Source organism: Phragmites australis, chromosome 23, assembly GCF_958298935.1.
Source record: "Phragmites australis chromosome 23, lpPhrAust1.1, whole genome shotgun sequence".
NCBI lineage: Eukaryota > Viridiplantae > Streptophyta > Magnoliopsida > Poales > Poaceae > Phragmites > Phragmites australis.
This window is the reverse complement of record NC_084943.1, coordinates 1,502,165-1,519,714: the sequence shown is the minus strand read 5'-3', so window position 1 is coordinate 1,519,714 and position 17,550 is coordinate 1,502,165. Positions and strand designations below refer to the sequence as shown.

General features: G+C 43.8%; 2 protein-coding genes across 3 annotated transcripts; one reads left to right on the top strand and one right to left on the bottom strand.

The window, feature by feature from the left end:
* Positions 1–5,175: 5,175 nt before the first annotated feature.
* Positions 5,176–8,228, top strand: LOC133906702 (uncharacterized). 2 transcript variants are annotated; one of them, XM_062348676.1, is made up of 6 exons: positions 5,176–5,492; positions 6,455–6,651; positions 6,755–6,835; positions 7,082–7,315; positions 7,426–7,503; positions 7,695–8,228. In XM_062348676.1, the coding sequence occupies exons 1-6, from the start codon at positions 5,378–5,380 to the stop codon at positions 7,998–8,000; spliced, it is 1,011 nt and encodes a 336-aa protein (XP_062204660.1). In that variant the 5' UTR covers positions 5,176–5,377; the 3' UTR covers positions 8,001–8,228. The 2 variants fall into 2 exon arrangements, with proteins under 2 accessions (XP_062204660.1, XP_062204659.1); XM_062348675.1 differs by having other exon boundaries at positions 5,176–6,651.
* Positions 8,229–11,007: 2,779 nt separating this feature from the next.
* LOC133906385 (NDR1/HIN1-like protein 13) lies at positions 11,008–12,172 on the bottom strand. Its single transcript, XM_062348269.1, has one exon. It carries the CDS (start codon positions 12,086–12,088, stop codon positions 11,231–11,233), a length of 858 nt encoding a protein of 285 aa, XP_062204253.1. The 5' UTR covers positions 12,089–12,172; the 3' UTR covers positions 11,008–11,230.
* Positions 12,173–17,550: the final 5,378 nt, after the last annotated feature.

Below are 17,550 nucleotides of genomic sequence, written 5' to 3'. Positions count from 1 at the left end.
TCTCAAGACAGTTGAATCATGTGTTGATCCTTCCCAACCAACACTCACATAAGTAAACATTAAATCAAAGTCCACATCTACTAGCACATTTTGGGTTGTGAAGGGATTTCTACCATGGAAACGATTTGCTATTCTTGTAGGAACATTGCAGGGTATATGGGTTCCATCAATAGCACCGATGCAATCCTAGATTGTACAAATCAACAAGGCTTATAAATTTATTTATTAGTAAATCAATTATGCATGTTCTCTTTAGAAAGGGTGAAGCATACCTCAAAATATGGGTAGAATCTTGAGTTGTTTCTAATTTTAGAGGGTACATCTGTTGATCTATGTCTCATCATCTCAGATCCAAGTTGGCCAATAGCATACAAAACTTCATTGAAATATATACTAACAGTTTCAACGGACCTTGTGAAAAGAAACTTTATGTTCTTGTTCTTTTTCTTATGGTCTACCATTTGAAGAAACATAGCAACTTGTTCCTCAATCGTGCAATGCCATGTATCCCGAAGTACATTCATAGAATGAAACTTGGTGCATAGTTTGAATAATACATGTTTACTCATCCTAAGAAGATTAACACAATATGAATTCTGGTCACAGTACAATTTCTCAAGATATTTCATTCGGTGTCTATTCCTCTCCAAAATAGAGTATCTTACATGATTACTTTTATTATGCAGATAGGTGATTACTGCCCAATATGGCACCATACATGCAACCATAAAAGCTATATTTTTTTGGATCAATTCCAATGTGATGTCCATCTAGATGAACAATAAACAATCAAGAGTAAAGCAAGGTCCCAAATTGAAGTTACTTGCAAACAACTACAATAATTTTCCCTATCACTGATCCAGGAACAAAGCTCATGATAACAACTATTTTTAATTGTTTGTCTGGCATGAATTGAAACTAGCTTACTGGTGCATGAATTGAAACACAAAAAATAAGTGCAGTCAACATACTACAAACGCATGAGTTAAAAGGATGCAACCAAGTACTGCAACAGCCTGATGTGTAAGTGCAGAGCCTAGCATCCAGTAAGATTTTAGTTGCTACCTCAAATAAGTAATTATAATTTCTGAACACAAAAACTCCCAAATTATATAAGCATCACTCCACCATGAAGAAAAAGAGGGACCAATCATAAAGCCCTAACAAACCGAAACAGTCAATCGCAAGGGAAAATAGAAATCGATCCAAAGGCATGAATCAGTTGTAGAAAAAGAAATGAATCTTTGCATCAATTCCATAGATAATTGTAAGGATAAATAGAAATCGAAATTACCTTCAATGGAGCAGCTAGCACACAGATAAGGAGCTTGGAAGGGGAAGGGGAGAGGACCAGATATGTATTAGGAGAGAGCATTTAGAGAGGAAGAAAGAGATAATAGATGGGAGAGAGCACGTGGAGGGGAAAGTTACCAACCATGAGTAATGAACAGAGTAGCTTCCTCTACGAGTGGATTGGGTTCGATTGGATGCACGGTCATTGCAGGTGGTAAATAGGACTTGAGGGTGGTGAGCTGAGCGCTCGCACCATTTTTACCCCTCGCCCGCTCGCTTTTTGTTTGTCTGCACGCTCGCCTTGTCGATGCGGGAGAGCCAAATCGGCTCACCGGGCCTGACAACCTTTTCCTTGCCTACGAAGGCGAGTTTGATTGGCAAAGCAAGTATTAAAGACTACTACTAAACATGTATCCTTGTCCATCAAGGCTAGCTGGGCAATAGCCTGGCCTGGCAAGGTATCCAAATGACCCATAGGTTTTTTGTCAAATTTTTGCGACTTATATTGTGGAACTAAAACACATTTACGTGTTATTCTTTTAATAAAGCATATCGTTATGTGTGGCAATGGCATAGATATTTTGTGCATAAACACTTCTTGTTATGATAAGTCTATTTAATTTATAGGCTACATATTTAATCATTGTAGCACTATAAACTTTATTTTTATTTTTATCAATTGTAAAGGTGTAGTACCTTTAGTTTTTATTTTTAAATTCAAACATTAGTCAAACCCAAAATTCTTTGCTTCTCTTAAGTTTTCATGTGCTTTCTTGATTTAGGTACTGTTTAGTTGAAGGGATATCTATGGATGAAAGATGGTTATCTTAGTTTTGAGAGTGTTTGGTTGGATTACAGGAATGAATAGGGTAAGCCAACTAAAGGGAATATGCTCTCAGATTGAGGATGAGCGAAAATTGGAAAATTGGCTAACCAAGTCGCTCGAGTCTCCCAGCGTCCCCCACATGAGACTACGCTCACGGTTTCATCCCTCACCCAACCCCCAATCATGCATCTCACCACCTTACCTCTCCCTCGCAATAGAAGGGCCCGCCCATGTTGGCTCGTGCCCCCACACTCGGATTGGTAGCGACAATGGCGGCGGCGAGCAAGGCAGAGGAGGATGCGACAAAGGCGATGGAAGTGGCGGGGGAGGGCTAATGCATACCTGGGAGCAACAGCCTCACACACCCCTAGTAGCGACCACCTCCACCCCGCTACATGACATCGCTAGTGCGGCGGTGGAAGCGAAAGATGGCACACGTGCCACACATGTAGGTGGTACTTAAAAGGTGGGCAGGGTCCCGTGAGGAGGGAGGGCGGGAGGGGTTGGATCCGCTGGTGCTTTCGAGGGGATGTGAGGGGGAGGGAGACGCGGGAGTTAACGAAGGTGATCATGTGGTGGCATCCTTCCCGTTCCCCGACCACTCAGTTGCGGCAATAGGGAACCTCACGAGAGCCGGGAGGGGGAAGCGGTGGAGGGGCAAGGGATGGCAATGAGTACCCGCTACCCGACAGGTAATTACTCCATCAAGAGTCGGGTATGAGGTATTTTTGTTACCCACGGGTCTATTAACGAGCAAAAATCTCATCCATCGGGTGGAACTGGTTCGGGTATGTTCTCGTAGTACCCCCAGCTAGTTTACCCATGGGTCCCCCACCTCCTTGTAAAATGTTGTAGATCTGACCCATAACTCATATAGCCTAAACGGCCCACGCGCGCTTAGCCTAATGAACACAACTCGAACCTAATAGGTCAGTAACTTTGTCGCCCACTCAGGCACTCCCTTCTTGCCCTGGTCGCCCATCGCTTGTTTTCCACTCCACTCACCTCATCACCCGTCATTCCCCTCTTGATCGTCGCCGCCAGATCCCCTCCTGGCCACCATTCCCGTCTTAGCCATCGTCATCACCAGATCCCCTCCTGGTCACTATTCCTCTCTCGATCGCCATTGCCGTTGCCTTATCCCCTCTTGGCTACCTTCCCATCTCGGCTACCGCCAGATCCAGTCTCCTCCGAGTAATTGCACTAGCCGTTGGCCCGTCATTGCCTATTGTACTCTATCTTGGTCGCTGCTGCCCTGCTCTCTTGGTCTGAATCTCAGTCGTCACCACGATGCTGTCTCCCCAACTGTCCCAGCCTCCCCGACCCTATGACCCTAGTGCCCAAGACCCCAACCCAACAACAACAACATGGCAACATTGAGCTCCAAGTGACTAAGGTTACTCCATGGCAAAGCTCTCCGACACCATCAACGATGACAACCGATGATGATCCTTTATTCGGCCATTTTTTCTTCCTTGTACCGTCGTACTTGTTAAACCTTTTTGCGGCTAGTCATCTATTGACGACTGAAATTACCTGCTTCTAGTACAACTCACCTGGTTTTTCATGTTTCTCAATTGAAAAAGGCAATTGGTACTTATGTCAATGCAAGCTGGGTCTTACCTCCTGTCTCCAACCCTTATCAGGTACCAAAACCCATACTTGATCGTTGCACCCATAAGGTTGGCTCTAGTGTGTCCCCGTAGGTTCTGGTTAGCTAGTTAGGATGGCCTGATTCTATAGCAACATGGGAAGATGAGCAGCGACTTCGATAAGAATTTATAGTTGCATTGGATTAGGGTCAAGCCAGTTTTCAAGGAGGAGAGATTGTCAAGAACCTATGTCATGGCTAACTAGATGATGAAGAAGGTGAGCCTGCTCAAGATGTTGCTAAGAAGAAGCTTTAGAATCAAGACCTGTCAACTGCACAAAGGCCAAGCGGACAAGCATGCCCAATCCAGCAATCTTCGGCCTAAAGTGGGTGAGAAAGTGATTTCGGCCCAAGGGGCTTATAATAGTGGGATGTAACAAGGGAAGGAGAACAAGGACGACGAACTCAGGACGGTGAGCTCTGCTCGATGATGGCTGGAACCTTACATGCCCTCTAGATTTCTATCCACCCAAACTCTGTATCTCGATTTGGTTCGTAACATGTTGTCCTCCCAATGCAGCTTGCGGATCTTGCAAAGGCATTCCCTGAGTTCTATCATCGCACCACGGTGGTTCTGCACCCATAGTTCAATCAAATCAACTTGCCATTTAGAATTCATTAATCACAAGCTTGGTAGTCCAATTGGGAGGTCGTGGTTAAAGAGGTGGTGGAATCCAACGACGCATTGGTGGATGCAGTGTAGGAGCGTTTGCATAGGGTCCTTGACGTAGTACCACAACTCCTCCATCACGCATGGTACTCCCCACTGTTGAACAGCGCCACCATCGCGTCGAACCCAGCTGCGGATTCCTGGTTCGCCTCATCCTCCTCGCCATGCAGGTGCTCACCTCGCGCCGTGAGGAGCCGACGGCAGCAGCGCAAGTTTCGTTTGGTTCATGTGTGGCCATCGATCGATCGCTGCCTGACCACAACGCCATTGCTTCTCGCTATGTCTTAGTTCAAACAACGCATTCCTCACATCATTACTCAGTTAGTTAGGATCATTACAGTGAAACATGTCTATCCAGATTTGAGTTCTGAACTCGGTACGAATGGTCATATTTTTTCGAGAACAATAATTATGCACATGTTAATACGTTCGGTGGTCAAAGCGTGTGCCAATGTTACATGATGCTATATCTCTAATCTTATTTAGATGTATATTAATACGTAACAAGATGAGTGTACATGGATATGAGTGTGGTGTGCGCTTTCTATAGTTGTTCTGGGCTGACTGTTACAGTTGCACTGCACCCATTCCCCAGGACTCACATCCTCTAATTTTGCTTCAGCAAAGCTACTGTAGAACAGTAAATTACTATAGCACATCTGACTTTACCCAAGATGCTAATCCCATTCCCCAACCCGACATTTTTTGTCTAACACCCCCCCCCCCCACACCCAACATTTCCTTCCCGCTCTTCGCCTCTGCTTCCCGCGAACCCCCAAATTGATTTTCCCTCCCTCCCTCCTCCGATCCTGATCCCTGAGCGGAATTCGCCATCTAGGCGTCCGATCTGATCGGGAAACCGGAGACGCCGAGCTTGCTCGCTGTCTTGCTAGGCTTTCCTCGCCCAATCCCGCGCGGGAGCAAGAAGCGCAAGAGCATGGCGCCGCTCTCGTGGCGGCACTACACCCTGCTGCAGGCGCTGCTCTCCCGCGGGCCTCTCTCCGAAACCGACTTCCACGCCGTCTTCGCCGCCATCTCCGGCAAGAACCCCGGTGTGTCTTCTTCTTTCTTGCTCCGGCCCCGGTCCATCCTCTCTATACTCGTATGCCGTAGCCCAAGTGCTCGACGAAATGCTGCTCCGGGAATAACCTGTTGTGCTGCTAGTACTTCTTCCGATTGTGCTATATTTATCTCTATTTTTTTTCTCTCTAATTGATGAGTTCTGCTGCTGCTCCTAATAAAAGGATGGTCGGTCACACCCTAAATTTACTGCACAGAGATGCACTTTACAAATCTGATCCTGCTCACTCTGCTTACAAGTCTATTTACAATTCTTTTTAAAGAAGTCGACCATTTCGAGTATTCTTGTGCTCGTGCATGTAGCATGATTTATGGCCATTGCCTTTTTTTTTCCTTATCCCTTGTTGCCCCTTGGTCATCATTTCTTGTTCGAGACTTAGTTTGTCTCTTGACCTGCTCGGGTTCACTGTAGTCTATATAAGCTCTCTAAGGTGAATACCATGTCTTGGACGAGGATCGGGATCGGCTGCAACTCTAGCAGTCACTCAACGAGAGCTGTTGCAATCCAATCATGATCTCGATCCCAACCCCTGCGACTGCTAAAGTTCCAGTCACTACTACAACTGCAGCCGATCCTGATCCCTGCAACGAACATTTTAGTTTTATCATGTGAGCCAAAAATAGCTGCAATTTCTATGTTTCCAGAGGTGGAAGCTTGACTATTTGATGGATGATAGACTGAACCTATCGCACAATCACTTCAAACTTAAACATGCCTTGTCCGATTGTGTCAATGACCTTCACCCCACATTACGGTGGATTTATTCGTTTACAGTTCAGCTGAGACCTGCTATGCTGGCTGAATTTGTATCTAGGGCAAGTTTATTGAAGAGTATTTTAGTGAATATTTATCCTATGGGGCTTAAGCTTTCCCTAATTCATTTTGCCAAACTTCTTGCCTCCTATCACTTATATTCCATATCATGGCTTGCAGCCACTCATCAACAACTTTTCAACGATACACTTCTCAAGATCAACAAGGAGCTCGCATACTTGCAGTTTGAGCTGCGAGCATGCATAAACCAGTATGATGGAACAGTGTATTATGGAGTGGTCAATAACATTGTTGACGAAGAATCAAAGCTTGGAACAAAGTATTCTGTGCCACAGATTGCATTCTACAAGGGACTGGTATGCCATTGCTTCCTTTGTACAGCTCAGTCTGACATAACATATGCTGCATTAATTTTCGTATATGTTCATGTAACTATATCATCAATGATTCTTGTGTCAGTTAGAAGCAGTAGTTCAGGAAGCTGGAAATGATGGGAGCATTACCAGTATTGACGCTCTCAATGTCCGGCTTGAGAACCAGGTCTGTTGTATAGCCATTCTGGAAACATGATTAGTCTGTTTTCATGTATTTATTTACCACATATTGTCATATATCTAACTGTACCAAATGGTCATGTGCTTTTGATGTAGCTCATACAATTATAATTTACAAGATGTTAAGTAAGCTTACAATAGTTTCATATATTTGTGGCAGCACTATATCTACCCACAGTTTAATATTTGATTGCAATATAGTATCATGAGTAATTGAGTGTTCTGTTCCCAGGTCGTAATTGTAGACGGTTCACAGGACAGTCAATCTCATCTGCCTACTTCCATAAAAAACTTCACGTTGAGCCAGAAAGAGAAAACTCTTAATGAACTGATACGAGATCATTGGCTGTCATACACCTCCACAGGTAAGATTGGTCTTGGCATCAGATCATTTCTTGATCTCCGAAGCTGGTTCCGTGGTAATGATATTCCATCATGTGTGGTCTGCAACGAAGCTTGTATAAAGGTACTGTATGTGACAATCATATGATTTTCAGTTGCCTTGCTCTTGTTTCTAATTTACCGTAAACCCTTAACATTGTGATATATTTTTTCTACTATTTATGCTCACAACAGGCATCAAGTTGTCCTAATGAGGGATGCAATGTAAGAATTCATGGGTACTGTTTGAAGAAGAAATTTTCACAACGAAAGGTAGTTGCCTAATTCTTGTTCACACTATTATTATGCTTTTTCCTTATCTTTTTCGAAAGGACGGCAGGGGATCTTCTGCCGATTTTATTAAAGGAGAGAAAAGCACAATGAAGAAAAGAGTTTAGAGCAATTGGACACTGTTATCATGTTGATGTTAAAGTCATGGTTTTCTAATTTATTTGCATATGTAGGCTTCAAGAGCCTGTCCCAGTTGTGGTACTGAATGGCCCCGGTTGGAGGGCGAAGTCGATGGTGATGATGATGTGAATGATGAGCCTGGGGAAGATCAAGCTCCATCAGCCAACCGTTCTTCGAGGAAGAGACGCAAGGGAGTGAAAGCTGAACTGGTGGAAGAAAATGAAAACATAGGTCCATCAACGGCGATGCCTAGGAGGATTTTGAGAAGCACTAAAGCTGAAGCATTGGAGGTTGCTCAAGAAGAGTCATCTGCAGGAGCCTCGCAGCCAACCAGGACTTCAAAAAGAAGAAAGAAGTGATGCTACCGGTTGGATGGCTAGTAAGATTGCTAGGTTCTCTTTTGTCATGTACATGCGGTACCTGGTACCTGGTAGTAGTGGACGGTCCTTTTGAAGTGGCAACACTGCAACTTCTAGTTCTGGCGCGGAATGTGGAGCTTTAAGATGTGCTTTTCTCAAACCCTAGAGCTTATTTATCTTCTGACAGTATAAATCTAGATTGGTAAAGCAAATCCCAGTTTACCTGTTTGGTAGCAGAGCACATATCTGAGCACTGGAAAGCTTGAGCAAGGGATGGGCTTGTTGTTTGTTGATGTCGGACTCAGGCATGCTGTTTTGATCTTTTCTAGTGCTTGTTTTCCTTTGGTTCATCTTCTTCAAATGGAAGGTAAGAAATTGGCAACACTAAAAAGTTTTAGAAGGAACGTGGTTCCTGACCTCTTCTGGAGTAGAAAGTGAATGGAAGGTGCAGGAAGAGCAAGAAAGGAGAGAGCCTCGAAAAGAAGCTAGACCAGGATGAAGGTTTCAAAAACCGAGGGCTTCTTGAACTCCCTGATCAAGGCCAAGCGTTACCTAGTCATAGTGAAAACGTTGCCGAGCATGACTAAATTACACCTAATCCGTCCGATTCTGAACAACAGCCCCTACCTTCTAAAGGAAAACAGATTAATGGTTTCTTGATAAAATTCAGAGAAGATACGAAGATGATGAACGCATCTTCGTAACTGTCTCCATCTATAAATTCTTGATAAACAGATTAAAAAAGGTAACTGTCTCTGTACTTCAAACGGAGCTCTCATCGACGTTGGTACGAAGATGATGAACGCATCACTCCAGGCCCTGACCAATCCTGATTAGGCTACGAAATGGAGAACAGCTGCCTCGTTGATCCCTGTCTCCCTGGAGTTGCTTGCTTGCCGTTTTCTCCTTGCTGATGCAACTCTAGCTAGCCAGAGCCAGAGCCAGAGCCAGAGCCAGAGCCAGCTGGGAGAGAGACGAAAATGGAGACACAAAGATGACTACCCTTACACTGTATAATGCCCTGTTGTGGCAGAATGAACAATCCCAGATGACATACAGCTGCACGCTGGTTGCAAAAGTTGAGCTTAGACCAAATCAGTAGGTGACGTGAGGTTGATGGGTACAAACACCGCACGCTGTTCTTGTTGAATGTTTCATCGCTCGCCCCAGCTGAGTCAGTCGAGCCTTCAGAGTTACGATACAGACCAACACTTCCTCGCAAAATAAAAACAATAATAATGATACAGACTAGCAATGCGTAATAGAAATAGTATTAGCTACTGCGGTTTGAGTGGGTGCACAATGCCGTTCTGACACAAGAATCAAGCAACAGGACAGGCCAATGACGCCGATTGCTGGCCATGCTACACCCAGCACACGATCATGAGGCATGGACAAACAGTATGGTTTCAGAACAAGATTAAAATAGGCTTCAGAACACTGCTGCATGCCGTAGTTTAGTCGTCGGCAGAGCTGCAAAAGGTCAATTAGTATTCGTGGAAAAATAAGACAAAAACAAGAAAGATGACCCGGTAATAAGTTAGCAGCGAACGGAAGTGAGGCAGGCACCACGAGCTACTGACCTGGCTACACTCTACAGATATAACCAAGAGCTCAAAGTCTCACAACACGGCAGAATGGTCTGATTGAAGTTACGTTTACTTTTTACAAAAACATATACTTCATCTTTTTTTAGACAATGAGAAAAAGTTTCGGTCGATGTGATGCATATATCTATTATTCATTATTTTTTTAAAAAATAAATTGGCAGGAGATCTACCAATTTTATATTAATAGAGTATGAGAAAGTACGAAATCTTCTGGAGAAAAAAAAATCAAAATGAACCTAACTATGGCCGTGAAAGAAAAATTGCTAGTCTCTTTGCTCCCACAATGCACCATGCCCTAGCCTCGTCTTTGATTTTTGCCTCTAGGGCGATCGTCTTATTCCCATAGTTTTGAAAAACTCTCATATTCCTTTCGTTCCATAGCTCCCATACTATAAGAATGATAAGAGATCTAAGAGACCTAGGCAACACTCATTGCAGGGAGCCAATTGCTATCCACAATTGCTTGACTGTGTCAAAAGCATCCCATGCCATTGTGCAGTTGATTCTCCTGGCGCACCAAGTGTAGATGGCCTCCTATACATGCTTGAAAAATCTATAATGTGCGAAAATGTGGATCACCGACTCATTTGTGGTTCTTCATAGTGGACAAGTCTTCTGGTTCGGCCATTCCCTCTTTATGAGCCTGTTCGCAATCCAAATTAGATTTTGTAACAAGAAGAACTTGTATTTCAATGGTGCTCATACTTTCCAGATTAGTCGCTTTATATATGAGGATGTCGATCCTAAGAACTGCACTTGGTAGGCTGAGATAGCTGTATACTCTCCATAGGAGGTGAAGTTTCAGGTGATAGTATAGGACATTTTTATTCAATTGGATCTACTGAAGGCATGTCCATAGGAGGATAAAGTCAATGAATTGTTGGGCGGATGAAATAGCAGTAAAATTGATGTGTCGCACCCATGTGTTGTTGTACATAGCCTTCCTCACCTTATGTTTCTTCCTTTTGGAAATCGCGAAGATGTTTGACGCTATCATCTTCAGTGGTTCCCCTTGGAGCCATACCGAGTGCCAAAAACTTGCCTTTTCTCCATTTCCATTGATGATGGTGGTAGCCGTTGCAAAGAGTGCTCGGTCCGTGCCAGTGAACGGTGTAGGCATACCAATCCATGATTTATTATCCGCTGTCCATTCATACCACAATTAACGAAGTCAAAGAGCTCTTGCGATTTTTTTTAGGTTCAGGATATCGAGTCCCCCTAGTTTTTTCAGGCGGCGAACATTGATTCCATTATTCATTATTACATTATCTTAACTTATATCTGAATGTTGAAAGGAAATGAAAGTGTAAAATACCATATAAATATAAATCATCAATAATATAGCATAGTACTAAACCGCCAAATATTCTTGATAAAGAACATATATTTTATTTGCCATATTAATTTCACCCCAGTTACGACATAGTGCAACCGAGAATTCTGTATACTGAATAACCGACAGTCTTCACATTGATTCCAAAATATACACCCCAAAAATTCTCTAGACATTGAGATTAATTTACTTCACAGGCGGAATACTAAGTAGGACTTAATCTCTGTGTTCAATGCATTGTTAAGCGGCAGCATTACCCACGCATGAGCTAGCGGTGGCGCCGGCGATCACCACCACCACCAGAGCGGCTTGACCCTGACCCTGCACCCCCTGTTCGCCGCCGCCGCGTTCCCTGCCAGCTTGTCCACCGCCACGTCGCAACTCGCCTTCACGTCCACCGTCCACGTCCGCAACACCTTCCCGAACCTCAACCGCACCGGCACCCTTGCCTCCACCGTCAGCGGCACCGCGCCGGCCGCCTGATCAGCGGCCAGCTGCCTCCTCTGCTCCTCCGTGAAGCTCACCCCCTGGCCCCTCAACGCCGCCGGGAACACCGTCACGTTTCTTGGCGGCTGGTAGAACGCGGGCGAGTCCCCGGACGCGAGCCGCACACCGGAGTAGGAAACGGCCACCTCCCAGCCGTCGCGGTAGTCGATGCCGACCTTCTTGTTGGCGCCGTTGTCCGCGCGCACGCCGGCGTCGAGCTCCGGGGAGAGCGTGGATGACGAGGAGAGGGTGGGGTTGTCGAGGCCGCGGATGGAGATGGACGCGACGGAGAAGGATGGCGCGCGGGGCCGGAAGATGAGGTACACGGCGCCCACGAAAGCCGCGGCGAGGAGGACGAGGATGATGACGGCAGCGCAGGAGAAGCAGCAGGCTCGGCGGAGGAGTCGGCGTCTGGCGGGGCGCGCGGCGAGCTTCCTGTAGCGGCGGGCGCGGTCCGGGGGCGGGACGTGGAGGACCTGGTCCTTGGGGACCTGTATGATGTAGGTGCCCGGCGGCGGAGCCAAAGGGCGGCGGAAGGACGGGTGCAGCGGCGTCGTCTCCGTGAGCGCCGCAGCAGCGTCCGCGTCCGCTTGTTGATCGGGTCGTCGAGGCGGGGAGGAGGAGGTGGGCGGTGGCATGGGGTGGACGCGGTCGGCCATGGAGAGAGCGAGAGAGGCTGAAGCAGAAGCTGAAGCTGGGTTGTTGTGAGCTGTCTGAGCTGAGCCGATCGAGGCGGGCAACGACGAAATGGAAATGGAGCAGCGTGCGAGTGAACGTTGCCTACGTTTATTTATGTACGTGCGAGGCCGACCGAGCGGAAGACAATTAATAAGATTCGGCAAAAATTTCCTCTTATTTACGTTATGTCTCCCTCTTTTTTTTTTTAATAATAAAAGGTCTTATAGAACTTTCTTTCCGATCAAGTCGCGTAGGAAGCAGGAGAGCAGCGGTGGATTTTTTACATTTTGATCTTTTAAAAACAAATTCTACAAATAACAAGACCTCTGTAAAAGTAATTTCTAAAAGTAAATTATTTTAAATTTGTTTTCGTGGTTGAATAATATATCGCTGTAACAATTAATGTCGTGATAACTATCACATATGATCTTGTACGTTGGACTTAACAGCTACCACGTCACCAATTACTACAACATCATACTATTTATCAACAACGTTAAGAGTCATGTCACTGTAAAGATAATCTATTTTTTAACATTACTTTCTCGTAGGTCCATATGTAAAAAAAAGTTTTTGAAAAAAAACTAAAATCTGAAAATTCTACTAGAGCAGCGCGTGAGAGTAGATGAAGAAATGAAACGAAAGGGACACGAGGCAGGGAAACGGTCGTCTCACGCTCTTCCACACTTCACTATAAAACTTAACTACAATATTATAATTCTTCAGACCAGGTGTCGTGTATATTAATACATTTACTAAATTTGTGATGCAGGAGTTGGTGTGTGATTTGATCATGCACGATAATGACGTTGGGAGCTCGAGGATGAAGTCTAGTCTAGCCTCTCAGCGGCAGATAATGTTTGTTTTTATCTACTCCATTTTCTTTAGTGCGTGACTGGGGCTTGATCAATGCCTCCATGCACGTTTACATTTATCCATTTCGCACCATGTTTTCTGGCCTCTGATAGTCCAATTTCAAAAATATCCTAGCAGTATTTCGTATCGTACCTTAATTAAGCTTTAAGTTCATGCATGATACATCTCACGATGTACTACTACTACATGATAGTGGCCACAACTTTCCTTGAATTTGGGACGTATCTCCCGATCGATTCACACGAGATGACACCACCTAGTGCCGTATAACCTTCAAGAAATTGCTATCACTTAATATATTATTCCATCCAGGCATCCAGAGTTGATTTGTACAGAACGGTGTCATTCATCAGGTGAAATGCATCCATATATAAACAGTACGTCTAATGAAAATTTCATATTGTTGTTCCACCTCTGAAAAAATTATGTTTTTTTTTTCTTTCTCCATCCTGATCTTGTTACCCCTAATTTTAACAAGGCAACTCTAATCTACCTCAATTCCTTGTATCTTCTCCCTTGTCTTATATGCTTCTCCAATTTTGCAGCCTGAGTGTTATTCATTTCCCTTTCACATCTGCTAACATGTTTTGTTTGCGTCGAGCCCATTCGGAAGCAACTTCTCCTCGAGCCTCTGCAAGGAGTTCCAGCCTTTCAGGCAATGCTAGCTACTTGTGTGCTTCGAAGTCCAGGTCATTGCCGCCTCTGTAGTCTGTATTTTTCATTCGTATACGGTAGTCGACGATTCAGTCTGGGGCCAAGTTCTCAAATTATGTATCAGCGATAGATGATAGGCATGCACTTCCTAATCAATAATTAAGCTTAATCTGCATTATTGACTTATTCTCTTGTTTGCCAACTTAAATCGTGCAGTACATGTTAAGTTTGTACAACACGAAAACCGAGCCTCGACTTAGATAGTAAAGTTGGTTGTATCTTCTACCCATCACAAATCAAATCTTAGATTTGCTCCCTGAGTATCTTATTAATATGAGATTTTCTTTTAGTGGTAGATAATGTACCCGTTTACAGAGAGACGTCTACGATGAGTTCATCAATCTTCAAGTTCCACGTCTTCGGTTTTCAATACGTACATGTAAATATGAGTGTGTGTACGTCTATAAGTTGTATATATATATATATATATATATATATATATATATATATATATATATATATATATATTACGAATTGGTGGCAAACTAAGAGTGTGTTTGGTTTTCCGCATCAGAGACATCCTGTTAAAGATGCCTAAATGGGCCGTCCCTACTAGGCTGATCTGAGGCATGACACTGTAGGTACGGTCCAGGCACGGTACGAGGCCATAGGCCGTGCCTGGGCCGAGCGCGTGGCACGGCGTGCCGGCATAGCACGGCCCGGCCGAGTCGAGTCGGCACGGGCATGACCCAGCCCAGGCCGGCACGATCCAGCCCGCCACGCATAAGTCCGGTTATTTTCTATTCTTATATATATTTTTAATTTTGTAGCTATTTTTTTATATTTTTATCTATTATATATATTTTTTTTAATTTTGTAGCTATTTTTTTATGTTTTCGAGCTAACTCTGCCAATGGGCCACCCGTGGCACTGTGCTCGCCGGGCCGACCGTGCCGTCGGGCCGAAATCGTTCCCGGGCCGACCCGGCACGACACGGTGACCGACGGGCCGTGCCGTGGGCCGATAGGGAGGCACGCGGGCTGGCACAGCACGGCCCGTTATAGTAGCTGGGCCGTTTAGGCCGTGCCGTAGCCGGGGCGGCTCGAATGGCCCATTTGACCATCTCTGCATCTTGGCTCTGCCTATGCTTATATTCCCACGGAAAAAAGGTCGTTTGGTTGTTTGCATGCACTGTTCGTTGCTACATTCGCGGATAAAATTATACGGTTGGAGTCTGGTCTGGTGGATACGTCCGAATCGAGCTTCTTTATGGAGCCTAACCTGGTAGATACATTGCATCTGCTACAGTACTGCAACATGCTCATTCGTTAATCTCATATATGGAGTCACTGCATCTGCCCATGCAGGTAACCAAACACCTTCAAATGGTCATTGTATCCGCCTATGTAAACAACCAAATACCCTTCTTTTTAAGTTATTTCATCCGCTTAGCCTACATCTACTCGTTCAGAATATAAGCTGCAGCTTAAAAAAATATATACAAGCAACTAAACACACGCTAACTTTATCAGCACAAAAGCGTACATGTAGGGATAAATAAGAGGAGGAAATAGGAGCACGTACATAGGCGATGACATCCTACGTATATGCATGAATCGTATGTGGTACATACGATCGAACAAGAAGCTCTAGGTTTTGCATCCACCTGTGCTAGTAGAATATGTGAGAAAACAAGTTGAAATGTGATTTAGTTTTTAGTGACAAGTGATTGATAAGGTTGTTAATTTTGGTTTGATGATTTTTGGGATTGCATGAGCATATTTATGTATTGCAATTATGATCATGTCTAAGTAAAGGTGCACAGAAAATAAATTTGGAATTTTTTGTCTCTGAATCCAGAAAAATTTGCCTCATTGAATGGTCCAGCGTCTAGTGAAATGAACACATCGAATGGTCCGGTGCTCAGGAAGATTTCACACTAGAGGGTTTTGATTCAGTAGAGAAAATCCATTAACACATCAGATGGTTCGACGATGGGTAGCACCGGACGCTAGACTAATTTTTTCAGAGAGTTTGCAAAACGTGTTTGGTGTGATTCTATACGCTGGATGGTCCAACGATAGAAGATGTGCACGTTAGACTAATTTTTCCAGAGAGGATGCAAAGCTTGTCTGGTGATGATGTACATGTAAGGTGGTTCGTCAATTAAAGGTATGCACACTGAAGGGTTTTCCAGGAGTGTGTCAGTAAATAAAATATTGCACACGTCAGATGATCCAATGATCAGAGGGCAATACACGTCGGATCATTCGGTGTTTACATTTTTTTTCTATGATGTGCTTTTAACTGAGGATTTTGATTTTGACTAATCTATAATGGAGTTGAAAATACGTGTTTGATTATCTTATGATATGTAGGTGATGAATGCAACTTGACAGTCGATGACGAGATGATCGGGTTAAGCGGGGTGCTTGGTGCCGAATGATCAAAGAGGCCGAACGGAATCAAAGGTGATTCTAGCTGTACGCATGGAGAGCAGCAAAGCGTGAGAAGACGGATTAAAATAATGTGTTAACAGAGTCAAGCGAAAGAAATACTGGTGCAAGAGATAAAACGGCCTGAGGGATTGAGAGCGGGAGAGATTTATTGATGATCAAGATCGCAAGACGAAGTACACGCGTTAACATCAGATTGCTTGCTTAAGGTATAAGTAAGTGACATTGAATCTGTTGCGCTCCAGAGTCTTTTTTGACAGTAAGGACTAAGGAGTATTCTCTGGTTCTCTGGGAGATAATTTATAAGGTTTGTTTCAGTTCCAATTTCTCGCATAGATGCTAAAAAAAGAACTCCAGAAGTAGCATCACAATTCACAACCCTTCAACTGGATGCCCTTGAACAGCAGTATATTCGGCCCTTTCAGGTGAATCTCTGAGCTCAGTCACCTTAGAGCCACCATCTGATGTGTCATCAGTGTTCCCAGTTTTGGCCTCGATAACATGTAGTCCTAAGTTTAGTTCCGCTGCATTTAGATGGACGAGGAAAAAGATGAGGAAAAAGATGGGGTGATGGCCAATGTGAACACAGAGGAGAATGACGGCGGTGTGATCGGTTTTGGCTGCTCGAATGAGGAGATCAGTGATAGAGGAGTGATCGGTTTTGGCTTCTTGGATGAGGAGATCACGGATAGAGGTGTGATCGATTTTTGGCTGCTCGGATGAGGAGATCAGGGATAGAGAATGGCGGCGGTGTGATCAGTTTTGGTTGCCTCGGGACTTAAGAGGTTTGAATTCAAAAGAATTGAATTATATTGAGTTTCATATGAAAAGAATCTATGAAATAGATTTGAATTTGAGAGAGATTTAAATTCAAATATCCACTCAAAGAACCATAAAAGCAATTAAACCAAATGCATATGCTCAATTTATTACAAGGATTAATTTAAAAATTAATTTGGTGCTTTTTGCATCACTTAGCTAAAATAATATATTTGAATACACACATACAAGTATATATATATATATATATATATATATATATATATTTGATTTTATACTGGTTTAATAGTTAGATTTTTTAAAAAAGGAATGAATTTTGCTATAATTCTAAATGTTAAAACGCAGGGTGGTACACCGACGCTCACAGTGCCTATCGCCAGACTATCTGGCATGTACTTCAACTTTTTCTTCTGAATTGAAATGCTTTGGTATGTGTACCATCTGGATGTCGGACTATCCAGTGAATTCAAAATCCTAGGCGACTGACCGTCCAACGTGTACAATTTTCCTAGATTTAGAGAAAAATATGTCAACTCTATTTTCTATGTAACTTTGGTTAGTTATGATCATAATTACAATACATATACATGCTAATGTAATCTAACCATCATTAAACTAAATCTATAACCTTATCAATTACTAATCACATATAAACCACAACATATTTTAACTTGGTT